The sequence below is a fragment of the Apteryx rowi genome, unplaced genomic scaffold, assembly GCF_003343035.1.
Source record: "Apteryx rowi isolate R43461 unplaced genomic scaffold, aptRow1 scaffold_38, whole genome shotgun sequence".
NCBI lineage: Eukaryota > Metazoa > Chordata > Aves > Apterygiformes > Apterygidae > Apteryx > Apteryx rowi.
Genome location: NW_020450307.1, coordinates 3,869,293 through 3,895,484, shown reverse-complemented (window position 1 = coordinate 3,895,484; position 26,192 = coordinate 3,869,293). Strand labels below are relative to the sequence as shown.

At 45.5% G+C, this 26,192-nt stretch overlaps 1 protein-coding gene across 1 annotated transcript in view; it reads left to right on the top strand.

The window, feature by feature from the left end:
• Positions 1-26,192, top strand: part of ACAP3 (ArfGAP with coiled-coil, ankyrin repeat and PH domains 3) — a 73,336-nt gene that overhangs the window by 20,703 nt on the left and 26,441 nt on the right. Inside the window, exons 5-11 of the mRNA XM_026074143.1 lie at positions 6,905-6,963; positions 9,782-9,965; positions 14,260-14,304; positions 14,761-14,856; positions 15,224-15,298; positions 16,698-16,709; positions 24,889-25,001. Coding sequence (XP_025929928.1) covers positions 6,905-6,963; positions 9,782-9,965; positions 14,260-14,304; positions 14,761-14,856; positions 15,224-15,298; positions 16,698-16,709; positions 24,889-25,001 — 584 coding nt within the window. The remainder of the gene's footprint in view (positions 1-6,904; positions 6,964-9,781; positions 9,966-14,259; positions 14,305-14,760; positions 14,857-15,223; positions 15,299-16,697; positions 16,710-24,888; positions 25,002-26,192) is intronic.

Here is a 26,192-nt window from a genome sequence, read left to right as displayed (position 1 = left end):
TGCCCCAAATCACTGTAGCTGCATCACGGGACTCCTCCAGCAGGAGCCATAGCAGCTTGCAGAGGAGAGTTAGCTGTGCTGAGTGAGCCAGGAAATGTTTCCTGCTGACAGGAAGAAAAGCCACACAAACTGCGATGAGTCAGTGAGGCAGATGGCAGATGTCATGGGTGGAGGGTAGTGGTGGAGTTCAGAGGGAAGGAAGAAACAAGTGAAACATGAGAATGCCCCAAGCTGCCTATTCTCTGCAGGGTTGGGTGGACCACATATATTTTCTGACAGTACTTAAGAAGGGGCCAGGTGCATGAAGCTACTCCAGCAAGGGATATCATTTGTGGATGCAGAATTGCCATCTGACAAGGAGAGATGCTTTTTGTCATCTTATGGCTTCACGGTGTTTGCCACCATGTCCTTATGCAATGACATTACACTAGTCCAAAAGATTTTAATGTCCTGCYACCCCTTGAAATTGAGTACCAGTCTAGCAGTTAACACAAGAACTCAGTGCTGGATTCTTGGGTTCAGAAAATCTGGCGTTTTCTAAGTTTCTACAATATCTTAGAGTATCTGCTTTCCACTGAGAATCTAGGAAGGGGGAAGCAGCTTCAATAATATGTGAGGGGCAGGAACAAATGTCATTTGAACTGAAGCATAAACCAGGGCTCTTGAGCTTTTCATGAGAAAAGCTTGGTTTAGAGGTTAGACTCAGACTATGTTGACATCCTACAGGTTTAATGTAAGGAGTGTTTTTGGTTTGTTTTCCAGGGCATAGACTCTCAGGTGAGCTGAATTGCCAAGGTATCATGGATGGAATGCTACTCATGGGTGGCATTTATCTGATGTGCCATTACTCAAGCAATTTAGGACCAAATCATATAGCCAGACAGGAATAACAGGCATTTAAGCATCCCCTGCCAGAAAGGGGATGCTCAAATTCTGCTTGGCCCTCCTGCCAGTTAAGTTGCTACATTCAGCTGATAGAAGCTGCACTGGCAGGGAAGTAAACTGTAGGAATATGAAATCAGGGAAAAATGTAGCATATGCTGTCATTGTTAAATTTTATTTTGGCACTGGAACAGCTGCAGTGATATTTCCRTCCTCTTTCCAAAGCTCTGTCAGCCACACCCTGACTCAGCTGGGACAGAGACAGAGATGCAAAAGCTCCTTGCAGCTCTTCAGTAGGATAGGTAGTTGAAAAGAAGAGAAAGAGGTGGARAGGCCAGGACAGACTGCCAAGGCAACTGTAGTACTAACAGTGACACGTTTTATCAGTACAAGCAGGCTTTTCAGCTGAATGGGCCCTCTTTGGGGAACAAGGCATTCTCCCAGCAGCATAGCATGCGATTCTTTTTCTTTTGTTCTGATTCCAACCAGAGCTGGTAGGAGCAAGATCCAACCCAGATGCTGCTGTCTGGCAGGAAAGGCTGTCGTWTAGATTATGGAAGACCAACTTCTACAGGCTCGGGGAGGTCACTTTTATTCCCTGTCAGATGTTCAGCGATAGCCAATAAAAGCACATTTGGGCAGCTCTGTACCTCACCTAATAAACTTTGCTAGTCTGGCTGTAGCTGCTTCTCCCTTGCACACATACATGTTGCAGTCCCCCAGTTTCAGAAACTGCTGACTGGCCAGGATTCCCAAGACCAGATAAAATGATCAGGCTCTGACTCCCAGGCCACCAGACACCCAACCCTCATTAAAATGAAACATAAAACCAGTCCTCAGACTCYTTCTGGGCATGTTGGTCTCAATGAGAATGAGGCCTCTGGACTGGCCATAAGGGGGATAAGTGCACAGATGTTATTCATGCTAGCTTATAACCACTTTTGTTAGGATGTTGAATCAGCAGCGCTGGGRAAGGGAGGGCTGCATTTGTCCTTATGTGAAGCAGCTGCAAAGGAAGCTCCACACCCTCCGTCTAATCATCTGGGGCCAAATTTTGCAGGAGAATAGCTGATTCTCTCAATGATCTTGATCTCATCTTGGGATATCGCTGTCAGGGCCCTGAGTGCACAAATAGGCCTTAACAGCCCTGACCAGCCTCACCTGGGACCTCCACCCACACCCTCTGTCCATGGGCCCAAGAGCCTATTTAAGCTCAGCCCTGGGCTTTTAGTCTATCTGGAACTATGCTGTAGAAGTGCTGGTCTCCAAATCAGCCACAGCTATGCCTCTGCCTGGCTGGGGACCCTGTTGATCCAGGCCCTGATGTGTGGACTGATATTTATTTATTTATTTATTTATTTATTTATTTTTTCCCAATTTGACTCCAGATCTGCTTTGACACAATCAACCTACTAGGCAATACCTGGACCTGACCCTGAACTGTAGACTGAATTCCTGGCTTGGCCTTAAACCTGCCTCATTGCTGTGAACTTGCCTGATAAGCTGGACTCTTGGTTGAACCTTGGTAACAACTCTGGACCTGTCCTGCGCACCTTGTGTGGGGATAGTGTAACTTGACTGCTAAGGCTCCTGGCTGTCTGGCCCTTGCCTGCTCCCTGACAATTGCCACCATGAATATCTCAGCCTGATATTCATCTCTAGTCAATCACTGTCCCCATGTGCAGCTGTGATGTCCCACTTCAGAACTATGTGCATGTAGGTGATGAGTGAAACAGTCCACAGGTATGCAGTCTCATTTTGCTTTAGCTCCTGCTTTGCCTTGGAGCCTGGTGGGAGCCCCCTTCTCTTGCAGGCTCAGCAGGGAGTAAGGTGGGAATGTCATAGCATGTCTGATGTTTTGTGTCTTGAGTTAGGTTTGCAGTACCAGGAACAGAATCCTGGTCCACTGAACTCTCTGATTTCATGGGGACAAGAAATTTTTCCGTTCCCTGTCAAATCCAGTTTTGAATTGTATSCAGTTGCCTGAGGAGCTTATACTGAGGAAGTGAAATGTAGGATCCAGCCCTTTGCTGCTGTTGGGCGAAAGCTGTGTTCGCTCCCTCTTTCATGCTGACCCTCCTCAAGTACGGATGTGAGTCATAGGCTGGACTTCTTGGCTTGCTGGAAGCTAAGAGAGGGTGGGGTGATATTTGGTCTGGAAAATCTTAACCCAAATGATTTGTTCCAAGCATGTCTGGGAAAGGAGAGTAAGCCAGGGAACAATTTTGTGTTTGAAACTCTAGTTCTTAAAACTCCACTTATTTTGCTTTGTAAATTGAATGGAGGACCCACTCAAATGCTTCCCTGGTGATCTTGCCTGGCAAAATTAATCAAGAAGCAATAAGAGAAGAGCTGGTATTGAAGCATGTTTCTCAGCAGAGTTGTTGTTGGCAGGAAAAGCATGTTCATTGTCTGGTATCCCTTTACAAACAACTTGATGATCCCTGCCCCAGGCTTCCATTGAATGAATCAGTGTAGCCTGGAAAGAAGGATGTTATCATAGTGGTGTGGGTCTCAGTGCATGGATAACAGGGGCAGGGTAGAAGAGAGGAGCATTGACAGAGCAGGATGTGTATATGTAAGTGGCTTTTCTTTATGTGTGCAGATCTCCTTTTCAGATAAAATTACAATAAAAACATGAAGCGATGAGATGCATTCATGGGCACAGGAATACTATTTTATGATCACCAGAAGAGTTCAGTTCCCTCTTAGAAAATGGATTCAGTAATGAGCAGTCTACAAGCTCTTGTCTTTTGGATTCGGTCTGAAACCATCCTGCGGCASAAGAAAAACGTTGCATATAGGACTGGAAGAGCCCTGATGGGAGCCTCTCTGTTACAAGCAGGGACCTTGTATAAATGCTTCGTTTGCCCTGTTGGAGGCAACTGCCCTTTTCCTAGCCAAACACCAGTGTGCTGAGCCGCTTTGGCTACCACAGAAGGATAAGAGCAGTATTTTCCTGCCAGAGTGGTCTGCCTGGTCTGCCTGGTCTGGGACTTTGCTCAGTTTGTCTTGAACCAGTTTGTCCTGTCCAGAGTGTTGATAGAATCCTGCTTGTTTCTTTTAGTGCAATGCCCTAGGACACTGGCTGGGAGCAGATTTTCCAGGCATGGATGGTAAGGTGGATGTAGGTGYCCCACATGAGTACTGCTTATTGTGATACCCACTTACCATCACACAATAGGGGACAGCCTTCRTGACTGTGCAGCCCTTTCRATCCCACTRCTCCCATTCACAAAGTAGCTATGGGTAGCCCTGGTCTGTGCTATTTATCAAGCTGAGAGATGCCATCTCTTAGCTCTGTGGTTTGACTKTAGATACCCTGGAATCCATTCATCCCCTGGAGTTTCCAAGGGTACTTGTTCGCAGTCCTGAGTACAACACRGTGAAGTGTCCCCTCCTTTCCCTGATCTTAAGCGAATGTGTTATCCTGRTGGAAACCAATGGTGGAAACTCTCCAGATGTAGGTACAGGTGGAAACCAGACAGTCGTCTTGCTGTTTGTCTATCCCTGCACAGCATCATGGGCAGAGGAAAGCATTGTCAATGCCCAAACATCACTAGGGGAGCTGTTCCATGGAAATAGTTGCAGTTGCAAGGAGTGCTGGGAAGGCAGATGAATGCCAAGAGCAGCAAGTAATCTAAAGCGGTAAAGCCACAAAGCTGGGTGGTCTTGGGGTCATCTTCTTTTCCCCTTTCCTTTGCATCTGTTCATATTTAGAGGCCATTTGTGGTTTGTATTCAGCTAGTCTTGGCACTCTTCTTTCTTTGTCTTTTGACTGCAGCGATACACATAATGAATGTGTCTGAGGCTCTGCAGCCAATGCTGCTGTTGAAACCTTCTACCCATGGTGCTTTGTGCTTTGTTTGGATGAGTACACTTGTGCAGTGTCAAGAGCATGACTCGCTTCTCTCYGCTTGGGAGATGTCAGGCTAGGGAGGGCATCCCTGTCTGTATGAGTCCATTTGCCAGTGGATTATTGTGGGGCATGGGAAGGTTAAAGCTTTTGCCTTTGTGTTGCCCCAGAGTTCACRTCACTTGTTAGATCTCTGCAATGTCTGCCAAGATCTTGGTGCGGTGGACCACATGCTGTTCAAGCTGGGAATGCACATCATGCTCCAGTAGGTAGACAAGGGAAAAAATGCTTCCCCAAGGGAAACTGTTTAAGTCAGCTTCTCAAACCATAGAATGAAGATGGACAGAACCATCCTCCCAATGTCTGTGAGGGATGGAAGGCATTGGGTCTGGTGCTAAGAACATGGTGGTGCTTTTTTGAAATCCCAGACTGCTCTTATCCTCAAAGCAAGCTGTTGCTTTAGGAAATGCCAGCTCTGTTGCACTGTGAGTGGTCTGATATAAGGTGACTGCTCCATCCTCTTGGAAAAAAGCCAGGAGACTCAGAGGTGCTCACCACTTCTGGGTCTTACCTGAGCTGTGCAGTGAAGCAAGGAAGATGGTTAGACAAGGAAAGGAGAGAGATTTGGGAGGGATGTCAAGGGATGTGGTCCAAAAGCCTCCCACTGGAAATCCAAGCTTGCTACAAAGAGGAAGGAAGAAGAGCAAACTGGAAAAAGCTGTTTGTACAAAGTCCTCTGGTGGGTTAAAACAGTCCCCTTGCTGAGCCAAGGTGCCTTCCAGAGTCCTGTGCTAGCATTGCACTCCCTGGCTGTGAACAGCCCTTTGAACTTACTCTGTGGGCTCAGGCATCCTCCCCTGAAAAGGCATTAGTAAGTTGAGGAGAGAAAGCAAGGCCAAACAGTGGATTGGGAAATGTTGTTCCTGGTGACTACATGCCCAGGAAGAAAGATAAAGTTATCAGTTGTATTTCCAGGACCTCTTTGGGTTAAATCAGTAGCTTAAGACGCAGGATTAAATTGGAGCAAATGAACCAGAGCTACTCATGCCAAACAGCTGTGGTGGTGTCAGACCTCAGCACTGTGTTGTTTCAGGGCATCATTAAGTTTTGGGCCAATGCCTAGACCTTGTGCTTCTGGTAGTGGAATGAAATGGGGTCTGTGCCCATTCTTTGCGGGCCCTGCTTGCTTGCTGCAGCCTGGCTGAAGACCTCTCTGTATACCACTGGCATGATCTGCCCTTTCAACTGCAGTCCCTGTGGCCTGGGAGCCTCTTTCCATCTGGCCCCAGTTAGCTGAAGGGCTTTGTCATCCCAAGACATGTCTGAAATGTGGAGTTATTCATAATCATGCTCATCAGAGAGAGGGATGGGAGGGAAATGAGCACTGCTGTTGTGGTATTTGGCAGAGGGGAGAGGGGGGACATGTCTCAAAGGAAGACAGGGAGAACTAGAGATGAGACAGACAAAGGGTATGCAGAAATGGGTTTGGAACTTTTTTTTTTTTTGTGAGGGACGGACGGGCGAGTAAAGTTGAAATGTTTGGTAGGAACTCACTCTTTATACCATATGCTTAGTAAAAAAAATCAGGACTTGTTTTGACACTGAAAGTTGAACCTCTCTCCCATGTTCCTCAGTGTGCCTTGTGTGATGAGGGTTGTTTCCAGAGACTCTCCACCTGCCCAGTATAAGGGGTTGGGGTTTACAGAAATATTTTGAAATAGTGGGGCTGGCTGCAATGTACCTTCAGAGATTGTTCCAGTCTCCTTCCCCAAGTGGTGTAGTGTTGCAGGGATAGTGCCCTTCTCTGGCAAAATGAGAAACTCAAGACTCAGGTGAGATGGAATTTGAAACGGGCTGTGAAGGCAACTGCTCCTACAAGCACTCACTTTATGAAAGTAGGTCAGCAGCATAGGCCTCTTGGGGATTTTCAGTGCTCTGGCATGGGCTGTGGGAGCTGCAGTGTGGGAACTCTGCACTAGTAAGGTAGTACTGCAGAGATGGAAAAGTTTAATCCATTGTGACAGCATCAGACAACGGGCACTGACAAGCCCTGGAGTAATGCTGAGTTCCTTGCACTTAAGGTTCTAGAGAGCAGTAATGGATTTTCTGACTCCTAAATGTTTCCATATTGCAAACATATTTGAAGTTCTCTGTCTTTTCTTTTAGATCCTGTTTGACCAGGCTCAGAGGTCAGTCCGACAGCAACTGCACAATTTTGTGAAAGAGTGAGTACTTGTCTTTTCAGCCTGGTTTTCATCTTCTTGAACCTCTGTTGCCCCTGTCTGCACTGAAAACAACTGCAGCCTCCACATAACTACACAAGGCTCTGCTTGGGGCAAAAGAGACACTGAAGGGCAGAGGCAAGGGTCTGGTTCGTGTAATGGCTGTTGCTGTCATCTTGCTACTCTATCATTTGGTTGATCTGTAGTCAACCAGATATCTTCATCCTTTTCCCAGCTCATACTTAAATTTGGACATGAGGCAAACTTTCAGATCTGAGCATCATCCCAAAGTCTGATAAGTTTCATCTGCAGGGCCTATCTCTGCCTCCTTTCACTGCATCTAGAAATCAAACACATCCCAGAGTTCAGGTCTATGCAGAGCAGGGCCAGCTCTGCAGTGTCTGTAAAGCCTTTTGAGCTGAGGCCAGTTTGGATGCTGCTGACACCTTACATTAGATGCAGAATTTGCTCAGTGATTTAAACCAGTGCATGCTTGCAGAAGGGAGGAACTTTCCTGCCAAATGACTTTGGGGTCCAGCAAAATCATTGCATTCTTACCTTCCTGCATGGCACACTTAGTCACTCAAAATCACAGCAGCCCTGCTCTTTTAGAGTAACCTGAGCTTATGTTTGGAAGATGAGCCTTGCTTACAGGAGGGCCCTTCTTTGTGTGGAGGAAGCAGCTAATTGTCACTATGCTGTGATGCTTTGAAATATCTGGAGAATACTCATGCCTTTAGCTGGGAACTTGCATGCTAGTTCCGAGTTCTTTGCTAACGGAAAGCAGGGCTACAATGCCCCAGTGTGGGCAATGCAGAGAGCTGCAAAAGGATGTTAACTTTAACATGGTAGGCCTGAGGTGGAGAAGAACCAGACTCAGGAAGTCAGTTGGATGGGGACAGTCTGTACCTTTGATCAAATCTAGCTCAGCTTGATCTGTCCCTTCAGTGAAGATGGGAGAACAGCTTCTTTGCTGCCTTTGTAGGCTGTTCCTGTCATCTCTGCACTAACACGCTTCCTCTGCGTGCCGCTTTTCCCCAGGGCAGGTACCTAGTGCAGCATGAGATCCCAAATCAGCTGAATATAGGTCAGAGAGGCAACTGAGGCCTTCAGCTAAGCCGGAGCTGGTTGCTGTGGGAACTGGTAATTGACTGTGAATCCCTCAGCAGCTGTGTGTGGTTTGGTGTGAGGGAGTCCCTAGCTGACCCCTTCCCTACCCTATTCCTCATCCCCCTCTTCCTGCCTAGCGCACGCTCTACACCCACCTTCTCTCTAATCATTTCTCTGATGAGCTCAGATTTAATCTGCTTGAGTCCTGGCAGTTGGAGGGGGAATTTCACATTCATTTTAGGCCTGTCATCCTTCCAGCACCTTTGATTTATTCTTTTTTGCACTTGTACTGCTCAACCCCCRCTCTTTCATGCCTTGGTGCTTTGATCTTTGCATTGCTGTTACTCTTGGTTGGGAAACAATTTCTATGCTTAGCACCCTTTTGAATAATCTACCTGGGGCCACATCTGCAACTTCCTGACTAAGAGTGGGAACAAAAGAACATCRGCAACTATGCCCTACATGGTGTTTCATACATATCTGACAGAGCTATGTTCAGCCTCTAACCAGTCCTCCCCATTCCCAAGCCCTGAAGGTCTCTGCCTGGTATACTTATGTGGTACACACTGAGCAGAGGTGAGCTTGCTCTGCTCATGCTGTCAGTAAGCAAATACTCTGTGACTGCCTTAGCACAGCACTAGGCCACTGATCTTTCTGTGTAGGAAGGTTTTATTTGCTAAGATTTGGGGTTATAGTCATGCTACTGCAGCCTGGCTTAGAGCTAGCTTTGAATTCCCAGAAGTACCACATGCCTTCAGACTCCTGCTCCTTTCCACTGGGGATATGTAGAGATGAGGAAGCTGTTCCCCACAAAGCTGGACTGAAAGCTATGTGAAATCCTCACACCCCTGAGCTGCGAGTGACCCGAGAAATGCAAAAAGTGACCAACGTCCTTATCTTCCTGTGAATGGAGCTGGATGGTTCATGTCACCCAGCAGCCCTGTGCATTGGCAGTGTGAAGAAGCAACATCTACCAGGACTGTAATCTGATCACATCTATTTTCATTTAACCTTGCTGTACCTGCCCACGGGAAAGTCTCTGGGCCAGGGGCTGGTCCATACGTTAGTGTATGTAACTTCAGGCTGTTTGCCACAGGGCAAAGTTAGCTTTTACAGTCTGATTGTTGTCATGCTCAGCTAAAGAGCTTCATCTGCCCTAGGGCAAAGCATAAGTGGATGCTGCTTATTTGCTGACAGTTTCTAACTACTTTGTAAAGTATAACAATTTATAATTGAGGCTGAATGCCCTATCCTAAATTTGAGAAGCACCTAGTTTCACTCTGTTCACAGGGTGAAATGTAAGTATATGTTTTTACAGGCCGGCTCAGAAATGTTCCACTTGTTGTTCTGAGGGCAGTCATGGACTGCCATTGGGGCTGGATGTGGTCTTGCCTGTTTTTTTGGATGCAATCCTTGGAGAATTTTCTTAGGGCTTTCAAGGCAGTATATATGCCTGCAGTGCAGTGGGGGCAGTGTCTTTCCTTGCCAACTGCCTCTAAAGAAAGACTGTCTAGAGTTGGTCTGGAGTCAGTCCAGCTGGACACAGTGGAGCTTGGTAGGGTCAGAGTTAGGATATCAGTGACATCTGGAGCAGGTTCTCTGAGGGATCATAGTGCACCTGGCTCCATCTCTCCCTCCTCTGCTCTTATCAGTGATGTTCTGACTGCTCTGTAACAATGGTTCCCACCATCTCTACTTCTTTGGGTTCCAGTGATGTGCGGAAGTTCAAGGAAACCAAGAAGCAGTTTGACAAGGTGCGAGAAGACATGGAGATTTCACTGGTGAAGAATGCCCAGGCGCCTCGGCACAAGCCCCATGAAGTAGAGGAGGCAACAGGCACCCTGACCATCACCAGAAAGTGTTTCCGGCATCTGGCCCTAGACTATGTGTTACAGGTTGGTGTTCGAGCCGCCAGCTCTAGCTTCACCTCCCAGTACAGAACAAGAGAGCAAAGGCAAAGTGCTAAATAATCCACAGAAGAGAATGAAGTTCAGGGGTGAGTGGGTGCAAGTGGACATTTACAGCTAGGTTCAAGAGGGCAGTGGATTGTTAACTCATTGGGCACTTGGCCCTCTGCCCCCTGTGGTGGGGAGTCCTTGGGACTGGTATGTGAGAGAGCCTGAAACCACCAAGGTTTGCTGAAGTTCCGCACACTGGTAATTGCACTGGTACAAACCCACAGATGGCTTGGCAAAGCTCTGGTCTGCAGTAGGTCCTAGGATGCTTGGAGCTGCCTTTGGCTTAATTCAGCCTGTCTATATAAAAGAGTAGGATGTGCTGGGTTGAGACGGGTTTCACAGGTGGGGATGWGAGTTGTGTAGCTGGTTGTGTTTGCTTGGAATAGTCGCAGGATCATGGTATAAGTGATTATAAGAGAGAGGAGGTTCTTCCTGAAACTCTGGGCAGCTTTGATCTTTATATCTTCCCAGAGGGGCTTGCAAAACAGGGTTATGAAATTAATCAAAAGGAGGGACCRAGCACAGCACTGCCAAGTGCTCTCTGCCTCTGTGCCCTCTGAATCACTGTCTGCTCCTACATGTTGAACTTGTCCTTAAGGGCAGATTTTTAGATCTGTGTGCACATAGGGACACTTGTAAGCAACCTTTTTTGCATACTTATGTTCATGCCCGAAACTCCATATGGAGATGTGTGTGTGTGCATGTGCAGATATGCATGTGCATTGATGTATATGTATGTACATACATATATGTATGAGCATGGTGCATACCTGTGTACATGCATGTGTTGAAATTCCAGTTGAATATAAAGAAAAAAGTTTTCACAGTGAGTGGTGCACACTGGAGCAAGGGCCCAAAAAGGTTGTGTAATCTGTCTTTGGAGGTTTTCAAACTCAACTGGACAACTGAGCAATTTCATCTGACTTTGAAGTCAGCCCTGCTTTGAGCAGGCAATTGGACTAGATAACTTCTGAAGGTCCTGTCTAACCTGTACTATGCTATGAGTCTGTGTGGAAATGTGTGCTCACATATGTTTATGCCTTTGCATAACCCTGTGTATTGTGACTCYGTATTTCTGTGACATGTATTCCCCTTCCTAGAGATGCTACAGTGTAGCTGAAAAGGGAAATGTCTCAATCACTTTTCTGTAATAGAAATGAAACACATTGCCTTTGACTGAATCACTCTTCTTAATGGGAGATTTCCTGCAGAAACACTCATAAACTGCCCCCAGAGTGACTTTTTTCCTAGTCAAAGACATTTCTTTGATTAATTCATAGGCTTTGTTACCTGACTTCAGGTCTCTCCTTCCAGCCACTAGGTGCATTAAGTGGACAAATTCAGTGCTAATATTGATCCGTGTGTGTCTCCACTAGCTGTCAATCCCTGAAACCATCTGCCAACATGTTCTGTCTGATCATGAGACAGTTTCTGATATCACATCYTCTGGCTTGCTGCAGATCAGTTGTGGATGGAAAGGCAGTGCTGTCCCTTTAAAGTGTAAATCATGCATGCCTTTGCTACTCCTGGGGGATAGCACATTTTTGGCTTCTAGGATTCAGAGTTGAATAAAACTGTATTTGCTGTCAAGGTCACAGTATGGGAAGCTTCTTTGTCAAATTCCTTTTCTCCTACTGACAAAAAGGAAGAATTCCTTTAATGCACGGATTCAAAGTTGGGGAGGTATCTCTGTTAGCCCACTGCAAGGTACCAATCTAAATCCATCAGTTCTGAAAAGCATAGACATGTTCAGACATGAACTTGTCCAGGGATCTCTTGGTATCTAATTAAGGACATAAGGAGGAAGGTTATAATTTTGTTCTTCAACATTTGAAAAGAGGCCTTTTTTCCTGATCCTGAATGCCCAGACAACTGAAGGGCATTCCTATGTAATGAACTAAAACTATATCCTAATTGCACCAAACTAAGATCTCTCATTACAAATCCCATTCCAGATTCCTGGGGAAGAAGGAGGACTTGGCTCAGAGCAAAAAGCAAGTCCTGGAATTAGCTGTGGAGGAATTGGCTGTGGAGGCCATTGTTCTAGCACAGAAGTCCCAATAATCCTCAAACAGATGCTAGATGCAGAAAATCTTCATGCCAGCATCCTCCATTTTCCACCCAACCTCCAGAGAGACAGCCCCTGTTTTTTGACCTGTTGCTTCTTTCCCACCTTGCAGAACTTATCTTCATCTTCAGCTTTTTCCACAGGCCCGAAATTGGCATGGTGGAACTTTGCTTTTAGGAATATTTGCATACCTTGAAGAGAGCTGAAGGGATGAGGACCCAGAAAACCAATGCTCAGGGCATGACTTTTCCCTGTAATTTAGGATATTTCCATTATTATACTGGCTGGTTTATGGCTATAAATGGCCAGGAGTTACTGCTGTGGAGTGAAATTGTCCATTGGTATAAAGCAGGGTGACTAGATCCAGTCCTTTCTTTACATAGTATAGTGGGTGTGCAAAGGTGGGAGCTAAGAGGCTAGAGGTCTCTGAGCTGAGCTCCTTTGTGTCTCCCTCTGTGTTGCTGGAGCTGATGACCAGGTTTATCTGGTACAGAGTTAAGAGGCTGATTCTGACATGCTCATGGATACTGTGCCAAGCAGAGCTCTGACAGAAGCCAAAAGGCTGTGCTTTGGTAACTTTCACCCAGTTTTAGGTTCAGTTACTATGAGTGAATTGATGCAGCATTTATAAATGACTTATTAACACASTGGGACCTATTTTGTCTGTCATGGTAATATATTGTTCATGACAATGACAACTGAAGCCCCATATAAACTTTCTGCTACATTTGACAGTCTTTTTAGTGCTAATTGCAGCACTTGTAAGACTTCTCAGTATGGCTTTTGGGACCCATGGGAAAGCTGCTATGTAACTGTGCTATTCATTTTTTAATTTTGAAGTGTTACTCTCTGGGTTGGTTCTCAGCTTCTTACATTTAGTTTTTTATTATTTTAAAATCTCAAGGATATTTTTCACTTCCAGATGCTTGGCCCAGGATCAGAGAAATGTACTAGGTCTTGCAGAGTTTGCCCTTATCCCCAGTCGAGGAGCTTTGCAAAAGTTTTATCTTCTTTTCCAAGAGATTTTGGTGGCTGGAGTCTCATTAGTAGAGTGATGAACATTGAAAACCAATACTACCTTTATGGTTTTTCCAACATACTTTGTAATCCTGGGTTATTCCTGTCCTGCTGTTCTTTCAGGGTAAAGGTTGCTTTTCACTCCAAAATGTGCTGTAACTGTGCAGTTGCCCTGGGGAGGGACTAGGAGTGAAAGGCTGGTAGACTCACTTCACCAGTGCTGTAGGACAACACGGGGGAGAAAAAGACCATAGTACCCAGTTGCATCGTGCCCAGTGTTTTATGGTAGGGATTCTAGGTGGGACTTTCCTGGTCAAATATCCAGGTACTGAACTGTGAGGTGTCAAAGGTAACTTTTACAACCACTCTGCTAAGCACCTGCTGGTAGACCTTAGGAATGGTAGAGCTTTCCTATCCTCGTAGTGAATGCTGCAGACTAGTCCTCTACCAGAAGCAGGGTTCATTCCCAAAGCAATGCCCTAATGCTGTCACAAGATGGTTCTGCAGTGCTTCCCCAGCCAGGGGAAGGGCTGGGCAGAGAGAGAAACTTGAATGTGCCTGAAGGCCCCTTCTTCTGTCCCAGGAGCCCAGATGCATCAGAGGTTGCACAGGGTATCCTGCATGACTGCTGCTGCTGTGTGGAAGAGATGTGAAGGTCTGTGGGGCAGCAAGCAAAATGGGTGTGCAGAGGGCATGCACACTGAGAACACAAGCCCAGCACAGGTACTGCAATTTTCTGGCTGACTGCACTAGGATTACTGAAAAAAACCATGGCACTGCACTCTGGCACCTCTCAGCCTGCTAAGAGAAACCAAAGCAGTGACTTGATAGATTAAACATCTCCTTCGTGTGATACCAAACTGTACTCTGGGGCCACTCCTTGTCAGCCTATTTACAGACATACATCTAGCAGCAACCTTAATCGGTAGGAGTCTAGCTCATAAAATGCATCTGTGCTGTTTCCCTCTTTTTTTTTTTTCGTATGGAACTTGCCAGAACTAGCTTTCCAGAAACTAGCTTTCTGGAACTGTCTCTCTGAACAGTCTGTGGTTGGCTGATAGGGATATTGCTACAAGTTGTTCACGTGCAGATCTCTGTGCTGGATTGCTTGCTGGTGCTGAGAGTCTTGTCTTGATCCCTTCACAGATCAACGTTCTGCAGGCCAAGAAGAAGTTTGAAATACTGGATGCGGTAAGGGTGCTCTGTTTCCTGTGGCTAGCTTCAGTGACTTATTAAAGGCAGCCTTTTCTATTTCAGGTTGCATGGGTCCACATGCTGATTTCTCAGTCTCCCTGGAGACTCTGTTGGGGACTTCTCTGGGGGATGCAGACATGCTAACAAGAGGGGAGCATGGAGGACCAGTAAGACACTCCACAGGCCAGAAACAGAGAGGACTTTCAGGGTTGAAGGACACTGATGTTCTTAGTGCTTTGTACTCATAACAGGATTACCTGACAGTGCAGAAAGATTTGTGGGAGGAAGAAAGGAGAGAGAAGAGGGAGAGGCAGTGAATGGATAGGTTGTTCTGGGAAAGGATAGGGTAGAGCTGTGCCTTGAGGGGGCGTGCTTAGAAATAAGAGATAAAGTGCCTTTCACACTTAGTTGTCCCAGAGCCTGTTCTGACCTTGCTTTTATTTCCCTCCCCAGATGCTGTCCTTCATGCATGCTCAGTACACGTTTTTTCAGCAGGGCTACAGTCTTCTCCATGAACTGGATCCCTACATGAAGAAACTAGCTACAGAGGTGAGGGGATGGGAAAGACAATTAATTTCATCTATCTGTTCTTTCTTCTGCACTCCTTCACCCTGAARGGGCCTCCTCATTCCTATTCAGCTACCATACTTGGTAATCAGGGAGTGATCAGAGCATTACATTAAGCCCTGCACTTGTCAGGTGAGCCATGCAGCACTATTGGGGTGGCAGCCAGAAGCTATGGTTACTCTCAGTGTTCACCTGAATGCAGCTTCACTATGGCCCTTTTCCCTTCTGGTGGGGTCTTACACTGTTAGGAATGGCTGSTATAATCCCAGAACAGGGAAGCAGAGATGGACAGTGGCTCATAAACCTCCTTCCTGGCTTTTCTGCCTGATGTTCTTCTCCCTTTCCTTAGCTGGACCAGCTGGTGATTGACTCTGCAGTGGAGAAGAGGGAGATGGAGCACAAGCAYGCGCTGATACAGCAGAGGGTGAGTCCCGGGGCTGCAGTTTGTGCAAGCAGCACTTCTCTCCATCAGCATGGGAGTGGCAACTCTACCATCTGATGAGGAGCCTTGCTGGGGAAGTCCTTCACAGCTTGAAGCAATAGAAGTTACCGAGATAGATATAATAACCTGGTGGTGGCTTGGTTAAATGCTGTACAGACCATAGCCACGTGCAGTGCTGTCCTAGAGTCTAGCTGGCAAGTAGGTTTGATCAAATGCAGGGTATTCAGCTACTAACATATGCCAGTACACAAGGGAGAGGGACACAGGGAGGACCCCATGGATCAGGGTGTCTGGGTTGTTTTCCCAGTTGTTTGCCACTGACCTCACTCTCTCTGGTAAGTCTTCCCTGTATGCTGTCTCCCTCTTTGCTCCTGAGGATATGGGGAGATCTAAATGGTTCACATCTGTGAATGGTTCTGAGATAAAGCAGTGGATGTAGTTGTTTGTAACCATCCTATGAAAACAACTTGACTGCATAGCAGAGCTGCTTTTGGTTTGGAGAAAGGCTAGGGCAGCTGCGATCCCTGCATTTCTCTCCCACCCTTTCTCCTCTTCTCTCCTCTATTGTCTCTCATCCTTCCCCTGGCTGAGCAAGCTGGCTTATGTGTAGCAAACCCCATGATCTCCAGCTGCTGCAATACTAGCATGTCCCTTCTGACACTTCTCTCTGCTCACACATMTGTCCAGTCAGGCTTCCTGCCTCTCACTGCCTTCCCCTGTGGTAAGGCAGCAGCATGGCAGCATGCCTGAGTGCCCAGCCTAGCCAGATGGCCAGAGCCTCTGTTAAATCACCTAGCAGACAGATGAATGGATGCACTTCTTTGGTCCCCAGAGGCAGGGTTTGCTGCAGGGCCTTTTCTTCATTCACAGGCAGCTCACACTGCACTGAGTTATGTTAACATGTCATGAGAAGACAGGGCTCAGTACTGCCACTGAGGGAGAAGCACACTGCAGTGAACTTCTTTTGTGCAAATCTGCTCCAAACTGCAGTCTGGATGACCCTTGCTTAAGGTGATGTGACATGGCTACAGCCCTGAGCCAGCTGGGGAAGGTGCATGGGGTCCCAAGCAATAGAGCTACAATGCCTGAACAAGCTATTGTCAGCTGAACTGTGGTAACTCTGTGTGTGTGTGTGTGTGTGTGTGTGTGCACGCGCTATAAGCCTGCAGTAATTGGGAATAGCCACCATAGCCAGGCAAGATGATAAGATTTACTATCAGACAAGTTTGAGCCTTCAGTAGGGAGGCAGCTTTGGTTAACATGACCTCTGCTTTTCTGGACCCTTCATTTGGGGATCATTCCATGTCTGAGCTTTGTAGAAAACAACTAAATTTTTTTCTTTTCTTTCTCTTTTTCATGGACTGCTCACCTGCCCTTGCAGACCCTCCTGCAGGTGAGTACCCACATATATTTCCTTCTTCATTTCTCAGAACTAGTGCTTTGCTGCTTTGGATCTTTACTTGAAGTCCTGCCTTCAAAAGCAAACCTGTTGACCCGAGTTTCCCCTGCCATCCTCTGCTTTTGCATTTTCCAGAACATTGCCATGCACTGTGGCACAATAAGAGGGGATTTCTGAGAGCCAAAATAAAGACATTCAGGACCCAAGCCATGAGCAGGACTCACTGAGGAGTCCATGTCTGGCAGGCATTTGTGTGAACTGACWTTTCTCCACATGAGAAAACTGAGTGTCCCTGCTCTCTCTCAAAAATGTCATATCTCATGAAATGGAAATGTAACATAATTTGAAAGCTCATGACAGACATTTGCTGTGAATTGGCCTGTGCATACTCTCCCTTTGGTTAAGTGTCCTGAGGGTTGGAAAATCCATTTGTGAACCATCAGTCCCCTGGGGAACTCTACTGGAGTGATGACTTCATTTGAGGAAACACGGAGGCTCTCTCTAGTGCAATGTATTTCAGTTAAACCTCTTCACACTACATGGCTTTGCTGACTGGACAAATGAAGCAGGGCTCAGGCTCCAAGAGGCAGAATGAACAGTTATCCTTCATCAGGATCCATATGCACAGACCTAGCTTCTCCTGTGGCTACCTGTGTGCATAGGCTTGTGAGAGAACTGAATGTCCCTATTCCAGTTTACGCTCAAAAGCTTCCTTCCTAGATATGTGTTATCAGACTGCTCCTCAGCTAGTCTGAGTCAGTGTAGCTCCTCTCATAACAATGGAGCATGATGCGCTGCACCAGGTGAGCATCTGGAAATCTTCAAAGGAAACACAGCATGTATTTGAATGTGTGTCTTCATGCTGAGCCCAGCCAAACTCAGAGATATCCTCTAGTATCTTGCAAAGTTTGGAGGTCTGGTTGCATTCAACTGTGGAGAAGAGTGACAAAAGTATCTTTTATCCTCACCACAGTGTCTTCCCAAACAGCCTGTTGAGGCATGACAAAAAGGGAGAGAATCCCATTTGAAATAATAGGTTTTTGTTTTGAAGTGTGCTTGGGGTGGGGGAGCAAATTCTGTTGATAGTGCCTTGCTAGTTGAATTGTCTTGAGCAGTATTGTGAGGCATGGAAGGCAGCCCTCTAAGAGCCCTGTTCATAAGGAAGTGGTCTGTGGCATTTTGCTTCATTATTGTTTTAATTAAAAGAACTTTGGTAGGGGAGAAACCTCAATGTTAATCTTAGTCATGTTCTGTGGTGCTGAAATTCACTTGCCTTCCTTCCGTCCCTTCCTTTCCCCATACTCTCTCAAGGGAAATCTCCCACCAGTTGTGTAGATTCCTAGGGCAGCTATCATTTCAAGCTGTTACTATTTTAACCACTGCCCCCCCCATCTTCTCAGCTGCAAAACCTGAAGGGACTCCATTTGTGGCTTCACACTTCATATTAAAATAATGCTTACTTTTACAAAAAGTGTGCCAATAAAATCGGCAAGAGAGAGGGAAGAGCCTGAATTTTTATCGGCTACAATAAATATTTCTGAGCTCTATTGCCTGTTGGGCAAAGAAAGAAGAGAACGTTATTGTGAAGGATAGGGTGTCTCTTCTGACTGTGTGCATGAGATGCATGTCTGAAAGGACTGTAGTATGGAATATATTTGTGCAGAGGCTGAGGGACACAGAGTTTTGGTGCTTTCCACACTTCTCCTGTAGTATTTTGAACTAAACTGTGCCTTAAACCACACATGGAATGAGTTTATATGTTTTCTTGTGGATGGGCTCAGTTGCTTCAGATGGATGCACACAGAGGCTGTTGTAGGTTGGCCCACTTACGAAAAAATTCTGGAGGGCTCACCACTGGAACACATGGGCCCAGGAAGCGTTTTCAACTCATCATGAGAAGGGAAAAGGTAACATTTAAACTAGTCCTCCCTCCCAGATCCTGACCTCCCTGAACCCATCCACTTCATCAAAACTGGTAGGCCAGTCTCTCTGAAAGTGGAAAGAATACAGAGCTATATATGAGTTCCTTTGCAGCTTCATACCTACTCCAGAGGAGTGGAGGAAGCACTTGTGCTTCTGGGCCCTGATTGCATGGGAAGGGAGGAGGATGGAGTGCCAAGGCAGAGCGCTCTGCCTCATTTAGTCTAGCTGGTAAATGAGAAACTAGGGGCCATATGGCACTTCAGCACCCTTAATTCTGTGTCTGTATTGGAGCAGGGGTCAAATTACTGGCCAAAGTGTGGCTCTGCTCCAAGAAGCCAGGGGAAGCAGACCCTGCTAAAGGCAGACAGGCCTGACTCTGTTAAGGTCAGGGTGTACTGGCTGAGCATCCTCCTGTCAACTTTGCTTTGCGTTGTCTGGCTTCTCCCACTCCCTTCTGTCCCTCTGTGCCAGCTGTATGATAATTAGCCCTTGCTCTAGGCTGATTTCCTGTGAATAGGAGGCATGAGGAGGGGGCAAGCAGGTGGTCCCCAGAGGCAGCAGGCTTCCTTTCCCTAGTATCCCCTGCTTTGACAGGAGCCAACAGCAGAGCTTACAGTTACCCAAAAAGGAGTAGGAGGGGTAAAGGAGAAGGGGCTGAAAAAGAAATCCCTCCTTCCCTGCCAGCCCACGGTGCTTAGCAGAGATGCTACTCTAGAGAGCGAACAGAGAAAAGAGGACACAGAGCTGCTCCCTGCTCTCTAGGCAAGAGCAGCAGAACTTCCCTTGCAGCTGGCAGCATGAAGATTTTTGGCAGGCTTGAATACCTCCTGGTAAGAAGAAATCCCTGCAGGGCGGGTTCCGCTTGGGGAGAAAGTTTAGAGGGCACTTTTTCCAGGGGGAGCAAGGTGTGCCTGTAGGACCTTGCTTGCTGATATGACCCAAGAGCAAGTCCAGGTTTATTACTGCAGGGGAGCAAATGTGTTTGGTTCTGTTTGTGGGATGGAAAAGCCCTGGGGCTGAGCATCTCGTGCTGGCAAGCTGCAGAGCAGAGGGATCATTTGGCTTTAGGCAATTCAAGAAACAAAAGGTCTATAAATGGGATTTGGCCAGAATGAGCAAAGGTTGTCTGTGCAGAACAGGGGAATGTATGTGGGGGAGCCCTCCCCCAAATTCTGTGTTCCTTGGAGGTTCTTGGGATGTACACACTGTATATACACAGAGGTAAAAATAACCGGGTGCAGAAAAGCTTTAAATATTCTTAGGCACCAGGAGAGGACAGAATGTGCATATACCAGTGTTTGTATAGAAGGGGTGTGTGTGCATCTATAAGGAATGTGAATATTTCTCTGAATTATGTTCTCTTTAGAATCACATAGCTAAACTAGTCACCTACAGCTTGTGACTAACCTCTAGGAGAAGCTCTTTCTACACATGCATGTACACATAATGTTATTACAGTGTACATAATATTAAATGGTGAGCATCACTGGTTACTTTACAAGAAAAGAGGGCACTTCTGGATAAAGCCTTTGTCTTCTGTGGGGGAAAGCATATACTGCATGTGTTGTCTGTTATCCTAAATGGTTTTGATTGGCAATACAATAATGTGGAGATTTGGTAGTAAGCTGTGTGTCTCTGAATCTCTAAGAACAGCTAGACTAAAATGATTCACTGGTCATGACTGCCTAGTTTTGATAGTGTTTTCTATCAGTAGATCTCAAAACACTGTAAAGAGAAAATCTATCATTTTTTTTCCACGTTGAATTGATAGCGAGGGGCCAATGCTATGGCTTTTCAGGGAGGGCCGTTGTCATAGTGATTGTATTTTAAAGAATTTTAAGGAAGTCTTAGTATTTTAAAGAAAGGTTCTATCTGCTCTCTGCCAGCTGTTATGTCCTCTGGGATAGGGATGAACCTGTTCTAGAGAAACAAGACCTTCCTACCTCAGAAGGTATCCTCTTAGGCAGGGCTTCTTACTTGGAAGACTCCCCAGTGATTCAAGGGAGGTGAGGGACATCTTCACAATTCATGTTAAGTCTGTTCACTGCAGCTGGAGGTCTGTTTAATTTATCAGCCATTTTCTCTATGTGAAGTGCTGTCTTCACAGGAGCAACTGGAAGAGCTTGTCTGGCCTCTGCAATGCAAGCAGTCTCTGTGGATGCTACATGGAAATGCACAAGGGAGTTCTTAACAGAAGGGCCCTGGAGGCAACCTTTAAATAGTGGTGTGGGGTTTTTTGTTTATTTGCTTTCCTTTCATATATCCCTTCATATCCATTTGTGCCTCTGTTAGGTTTTTGCTTTCCGTTTTCTAGTTTGAAAGTCTCCACACCAGTGTCCTTTCTTCACATCCCTATGGATGTCTCTCTTGGAATTTATTTCATTGTTGCTTCAGCAGCCATTCAGAGTGCTCCCCTGGAAACCATTGCAATGTCATTTCTAAAAGGATATCAGTTCCCAGGCAGCCTTGGTTGTAAAGTCAAAGTGACAAGACTGAGGAGGGGAGGGRACAGTGAGACAGGATTGGTATGGTTTACTGAAACTGGATGAAAGAAAGGGAAGCAGATGATGGCAGAGATCTGTCTTCTAATTTTGGAAGACAACTGGTTTATTTTACCGAAGTGTGACCAGCATGTCACTGTTGTAAGCATTCATGATTGCATATGCAATTATAGTCAAAGACATACAGAGCCCAATCTCAGCAAGCTTTTTCCATGGCAAGCGCTTATCCATGTTACAGAGACAATGAGGTGCTAAATGTAAAGCTAAGTAAATTAGTCCAAACTCATACTTACAGCAGATTTGCCCACTCCTTGTACATAGCAATGATGGGAAGAATTTGGAAAAAGTAATTTATTAAAATCATGCATTAAAATCTCATATGGCAGGAAATGGAGATAGAGGGGACAAGAGAGAAAACACGTGAGGTTCCTTATCCTGCTTTTAAAGACTTTTTTTTAAAGGCCTTTTACAGTGAAATTTGGATCAGGAAAGTTACTCAGTGAGTGTCATGGACTGGGTGACACATTTCTTCTCCACAGGCACATCCCAGATATAGCTGCTTGGCTTACAAGGCTAGAAGGTGTTTATTTGTAGTTCCACCTGGAGTCGGAGAGTCAGCTGAGTGTGCTGTATCCCTTGTGTGAAAGGGTCACAAAAACAGACTTACTGATGGCATGGTTAATGGTGTGCTTGGCAGGAACAGTGTCTGTCAGCCAGAGTTCTTTGACTGATTTCCCAGGGCTAACAGGATTAAAATCCTTTTTGTGCCAATGAATAGAACAGATACAGGCACACATTAAGGGCAGATATGACAGGTAAAGGGATTCGTTATCACCCATCTATCTGTATGTAGCTGTGGCCACACACTGCCATGCTGTTTCAACACCGTTCTCAAAACTATCTCCTCAGAAAGCTTTCTGAGCTAACTTTTACCAGGAATCAAAATGTGTGTGTGCATGAGGCTTCAATAGATGTTCTTGTAACTCCTCTCACAGAAATTTGTCCAATGACTGTGGAAAGAAAGTTCCCTGTATGGGCTAAGGCAAGATGATGTGCCTAGCAATCCATTGTTTAAACTCATTGTTTAAGATCATTCTATTGTGTTGGGACTTTCGTAATTGCAGTTTATTTTAATGTTCCCGTTTGTTTTCATTAGAGAAATAAGGTACTGAGGACAGTCAGTGCTCAAACAAAGTGAACTTGCTCAGACTTTGCCATGCTCTGATTTCCCAGTATTGAGCTGGAAGGATTATACATCTTGTTAAGACAAAGGGTAATTCTGTCCCTCTGAGTCACTCCTAATGAAGCTGACCTTCTCTTCTTCCTGGACTGATAGTAATCAATCTCCTGTAATGCTATCTGAGTGGCAGGGACCTTAAACCATCCTGAGTCCTGCCAAGGTTTTGCCYCTCAACTACTTGAACCATTTCTGTACACTTCCCTTTTGGCCTTTGCCTGGCTGAAAAGGGAAAATGATGCTGATCAGGGGAGAATTCCTGGAATTTTTTTCTCTTTGCCTCCCCTTCCCTTATTTAGTTTGTCTTTCAAAACTGCATAGCTTTGTAACAAAGGCTTCAGGTGTGTGATGTGTCCAAGCTGAGTGCAATGGAATGGAACATACTGCCTCTGAGGATCAGATTGCCATATACCCAGGGATAAGAGGCAGACTGGTCCTTGTCCCTCAGATCTCTCCCTTGATTTGGATCTACTTTACAAATCCAGTTTACAAGTCTGGGGGACACATTCTGCCCTCAGTTGCCCTGCAGTAGTTCTGTTGACATCAGGGGAGTTTTTCAGGAATTATATCAGTAGAAATGTGAGCAGAATTTGGCCAGGGGATGTTTCCTAACCAATAAGAGAACAAGAAGAAAAAAACAGCTTTGAAATAATGCAGACAAGTCATTCCTCCCAGCAATCTGTTTCAAAGTTTGGATACCATCCAGATGGCTCTGTCTCCTATCAGCTGTATATGTGATGTGGTATGTGTGTATAATTCTCACTTTCTTTTTAAAATTGGGTTTGGTGCAGGTTAGAGTTCTTGCAGAGGCAAAGAACAGCTCCAGGTGCCTTCAGCTGTTCTGCTTCAGCCATACAGTTTGGAGAGAGGGTGTAATACAATTCAAACTCAACAGGGTTAAGTTAACACCTGGTTTGATTCCACTGACTTTTTACTCCAGTGATGCGTATGGCCTATCTGTTCTTTCTGCATTTGTCATTAGCAACATATCCTCCTTACCATCACGCTACATGCTTATATGAGGACAGCTGAAGAAATCATGCCATTATACTTAAACAGCATATGCCCCCTTTCCCCTCCCCCCCCGCTTTTACCTCTTCCACAAAGTGAGGTATAGCTAAGTGATCATCTTTAAAAAGTGCTTGGAAGGGTTCTGTCCTCCCTTTGCTGTGTACTTTTCAACAAAATCCTATTTGGATGTTTGCATTATTTACCATAAAACAGATAGTGTGGATTCTCATCGCATTTATAGAAGTCTCACTTTGGAGCAGCTGTACAGAAATCAGATTCAAGTGGCTGCAAGTTAGGAAAATTCCCTCCAGCCTTTGTTTGTAATATGTACATGAAAGATGTCTGCAGAGGAGACCCCATGGGATTCACCCCTTTCATGTCAAGAAGACTTGGGACTGTGCAGACCCCTTTTAATTAGATGCCTTAGAGCAGAGTTTCCAGTGTCTAATGGGGTATCATACTGTCTTTCCAAGGAATGACTCAGTTCTGTCCCATTATATCTCCTCCTTCTGTATCAGTATTATTATGACACCACCTAGACAAGCTGGCATCTCTGAACATGAAAATAACTCATCTTAATGAGAGTGAAGTACATGTTGCCTAGCAACAGAACATGGCACAAGTCTTCATATGCTGAACTGCAAAAGACACTTAAGTTAATGGGGCTGCTTTTCACTGTAATGTTGGGTCTTTGAACAAAGTGTTGCAGGGAAAAATATTTGCACTCAAAAGAGGGAGATGTGGTAGAATACATAATTAGTGTGAAATCAGTGTGCAAAGAGCAGGTGCCTTAGTTCTCCAGGTTAGAAGGGAAAGTCATGTAGGTTCCATGACCTAGTTTCTCTTGGGAAGGAGGCAGATCATTGCCTAGGGAGAAGAATCCCATGTTCTGTGGGAGCAGCTGCTCTTCTCTGAGCTCTGTGTCCTGCATACCAGCTGTCAGAATCCATGAGATCTATCTGGTGAATCAATCCAGACCCGACAAATGATCTGAGTGATAGAATAGCATAGTGTAGATAGCACAGAGAAATGAGTGAGCACAGATTGGAGATGGCATATGATGACAACTAATGAAAATAGGATTGATAAATCTTGCTTCCCTGCTGGAAATCATCATGCCCGTTTTCCTTGTGTGAAAAGGCTGAGGTCTGGTCTATTTCTGGCCCCTTGCAGGACAGAGAGGCAGCAGCAGTGCAGACTCACTTGGTCATTGAAAAGCACCTCCATCAGTTTACTCCCCATTGCAGACTGCCCCAAAGATTGAGAACTTATAGCTCTCAAGATACCAAGCTAACTGCCTTTCTCCTTATCAGCTGCCACTGGAGGTATATGGCATGTATTGCACTTTCTCCAAACAATAGGACAGATGAGCTTACTGGAATGAAGTTTATTCATCATTGGTGTTTATGGCTGCAGCCTGCTAAGGTACACGGGTGTGCATAGGTACTTTGGTCCTGAGGAACACTGCCTTCTTAGAGTCTCAATCTCTTTTTAACTGCAGGACTTCTCCTATGATGACTCGAAAGTGGAGTTTAATGTTGATGCCCCCAATGGAGTGGTGATGGAAGGCTACCTCTTCAAGAGAGCTAGCAATGCTTTCAAAACATGGAATCGGTGAGTAATAACTCATATCCTATTTGATAACTGGGCCAAGGCTCTAAACATAGCTATTATTGGGATGTCTGCACAGGAATGCCTTTCACCTTTGGTAAGATCTCAGCAACTGTCATTGTCACTGGAAGGATTCCAAGCTAAATAGTTAAGTGAGGTTGTTTTGATAGTTTCTGTGTATGGATTTTTTTTTTAGGGGGTTTTGCATGTAGACATGAGTTTGCTCTGTTCATGTTCTGAACATTCCAGACAAAAGTAAGCTCAGAACCAGAAGTCATGTTAGTGTRACACTGCATCTGAGCAAATAAGTCCTCCTGAGAAAAATCGTAGATCCGGATAGATTAACTTAGCTTTATCAACACACTAACCTGGCTATGTGGTGTCAAGTCAGTTCAGAGCAGAAGAGAAATAAGCATCTGCCTGTAAAAGATCATGTAAATTGCCTAGCAGTGCAGTGCCCCTTAACTCCTGTGTGCTGAACTTGTGAAGCCACTCACTGTGCAGTGTTCTGATATTGATATGTTTGAGACATTATTCAGTAAAAGAGCTGGTTGCTTTGTATTTTACATAAGTGATTATTATTTTCCTGCACTAAAATGAACCTGCTTCTTTTTGCAAACTGGTATATTCCTCCCAGGCTGCGTTATGAAATGAGTCAGCCCATGATTCGCTACATCTTAGTAAATGCTTGAAAACATGTCTCGGAGTGCCTTCCATAATGGAACAATGACCAGGTTCCATGCAGGGAAAATAGGACACAAAGTAGCTGGAGTCTTGCCCTAGGGAAGATGTAAATTCATAACCATTAAGAGAAACATCTAACATAGGAGGACAGGCACTGTTTTCAAGAGCTGCTAGAATCAGACTGARCTATTGTTGAAGGGAGAGAGATGTGAGTGTGGAAATATCAGCTGTGCTGTAGGGAGAAGATGGCTCTTCTGTGCGCTGACCCTGCTCTTAGTCACTTATAAATATTTCAGCTGATGCGTCACTGGGAATGCCAGACTCGTATATGCCTCCTGCACTAGYCATGAGGCTCCACAGCTCTCAGACCTTGGGAAAGTGCAAGCAAAGAAGGTTTCACGTTCTTGCCTTGCTTGACGTTTGTGTGTTTAGTTTTCCTTGAAATAGTCAATGGATTTCATTTATGCTTGTGCAATTAAAAGAAGGATTCAAGCCCTTGCAGTCAATTTC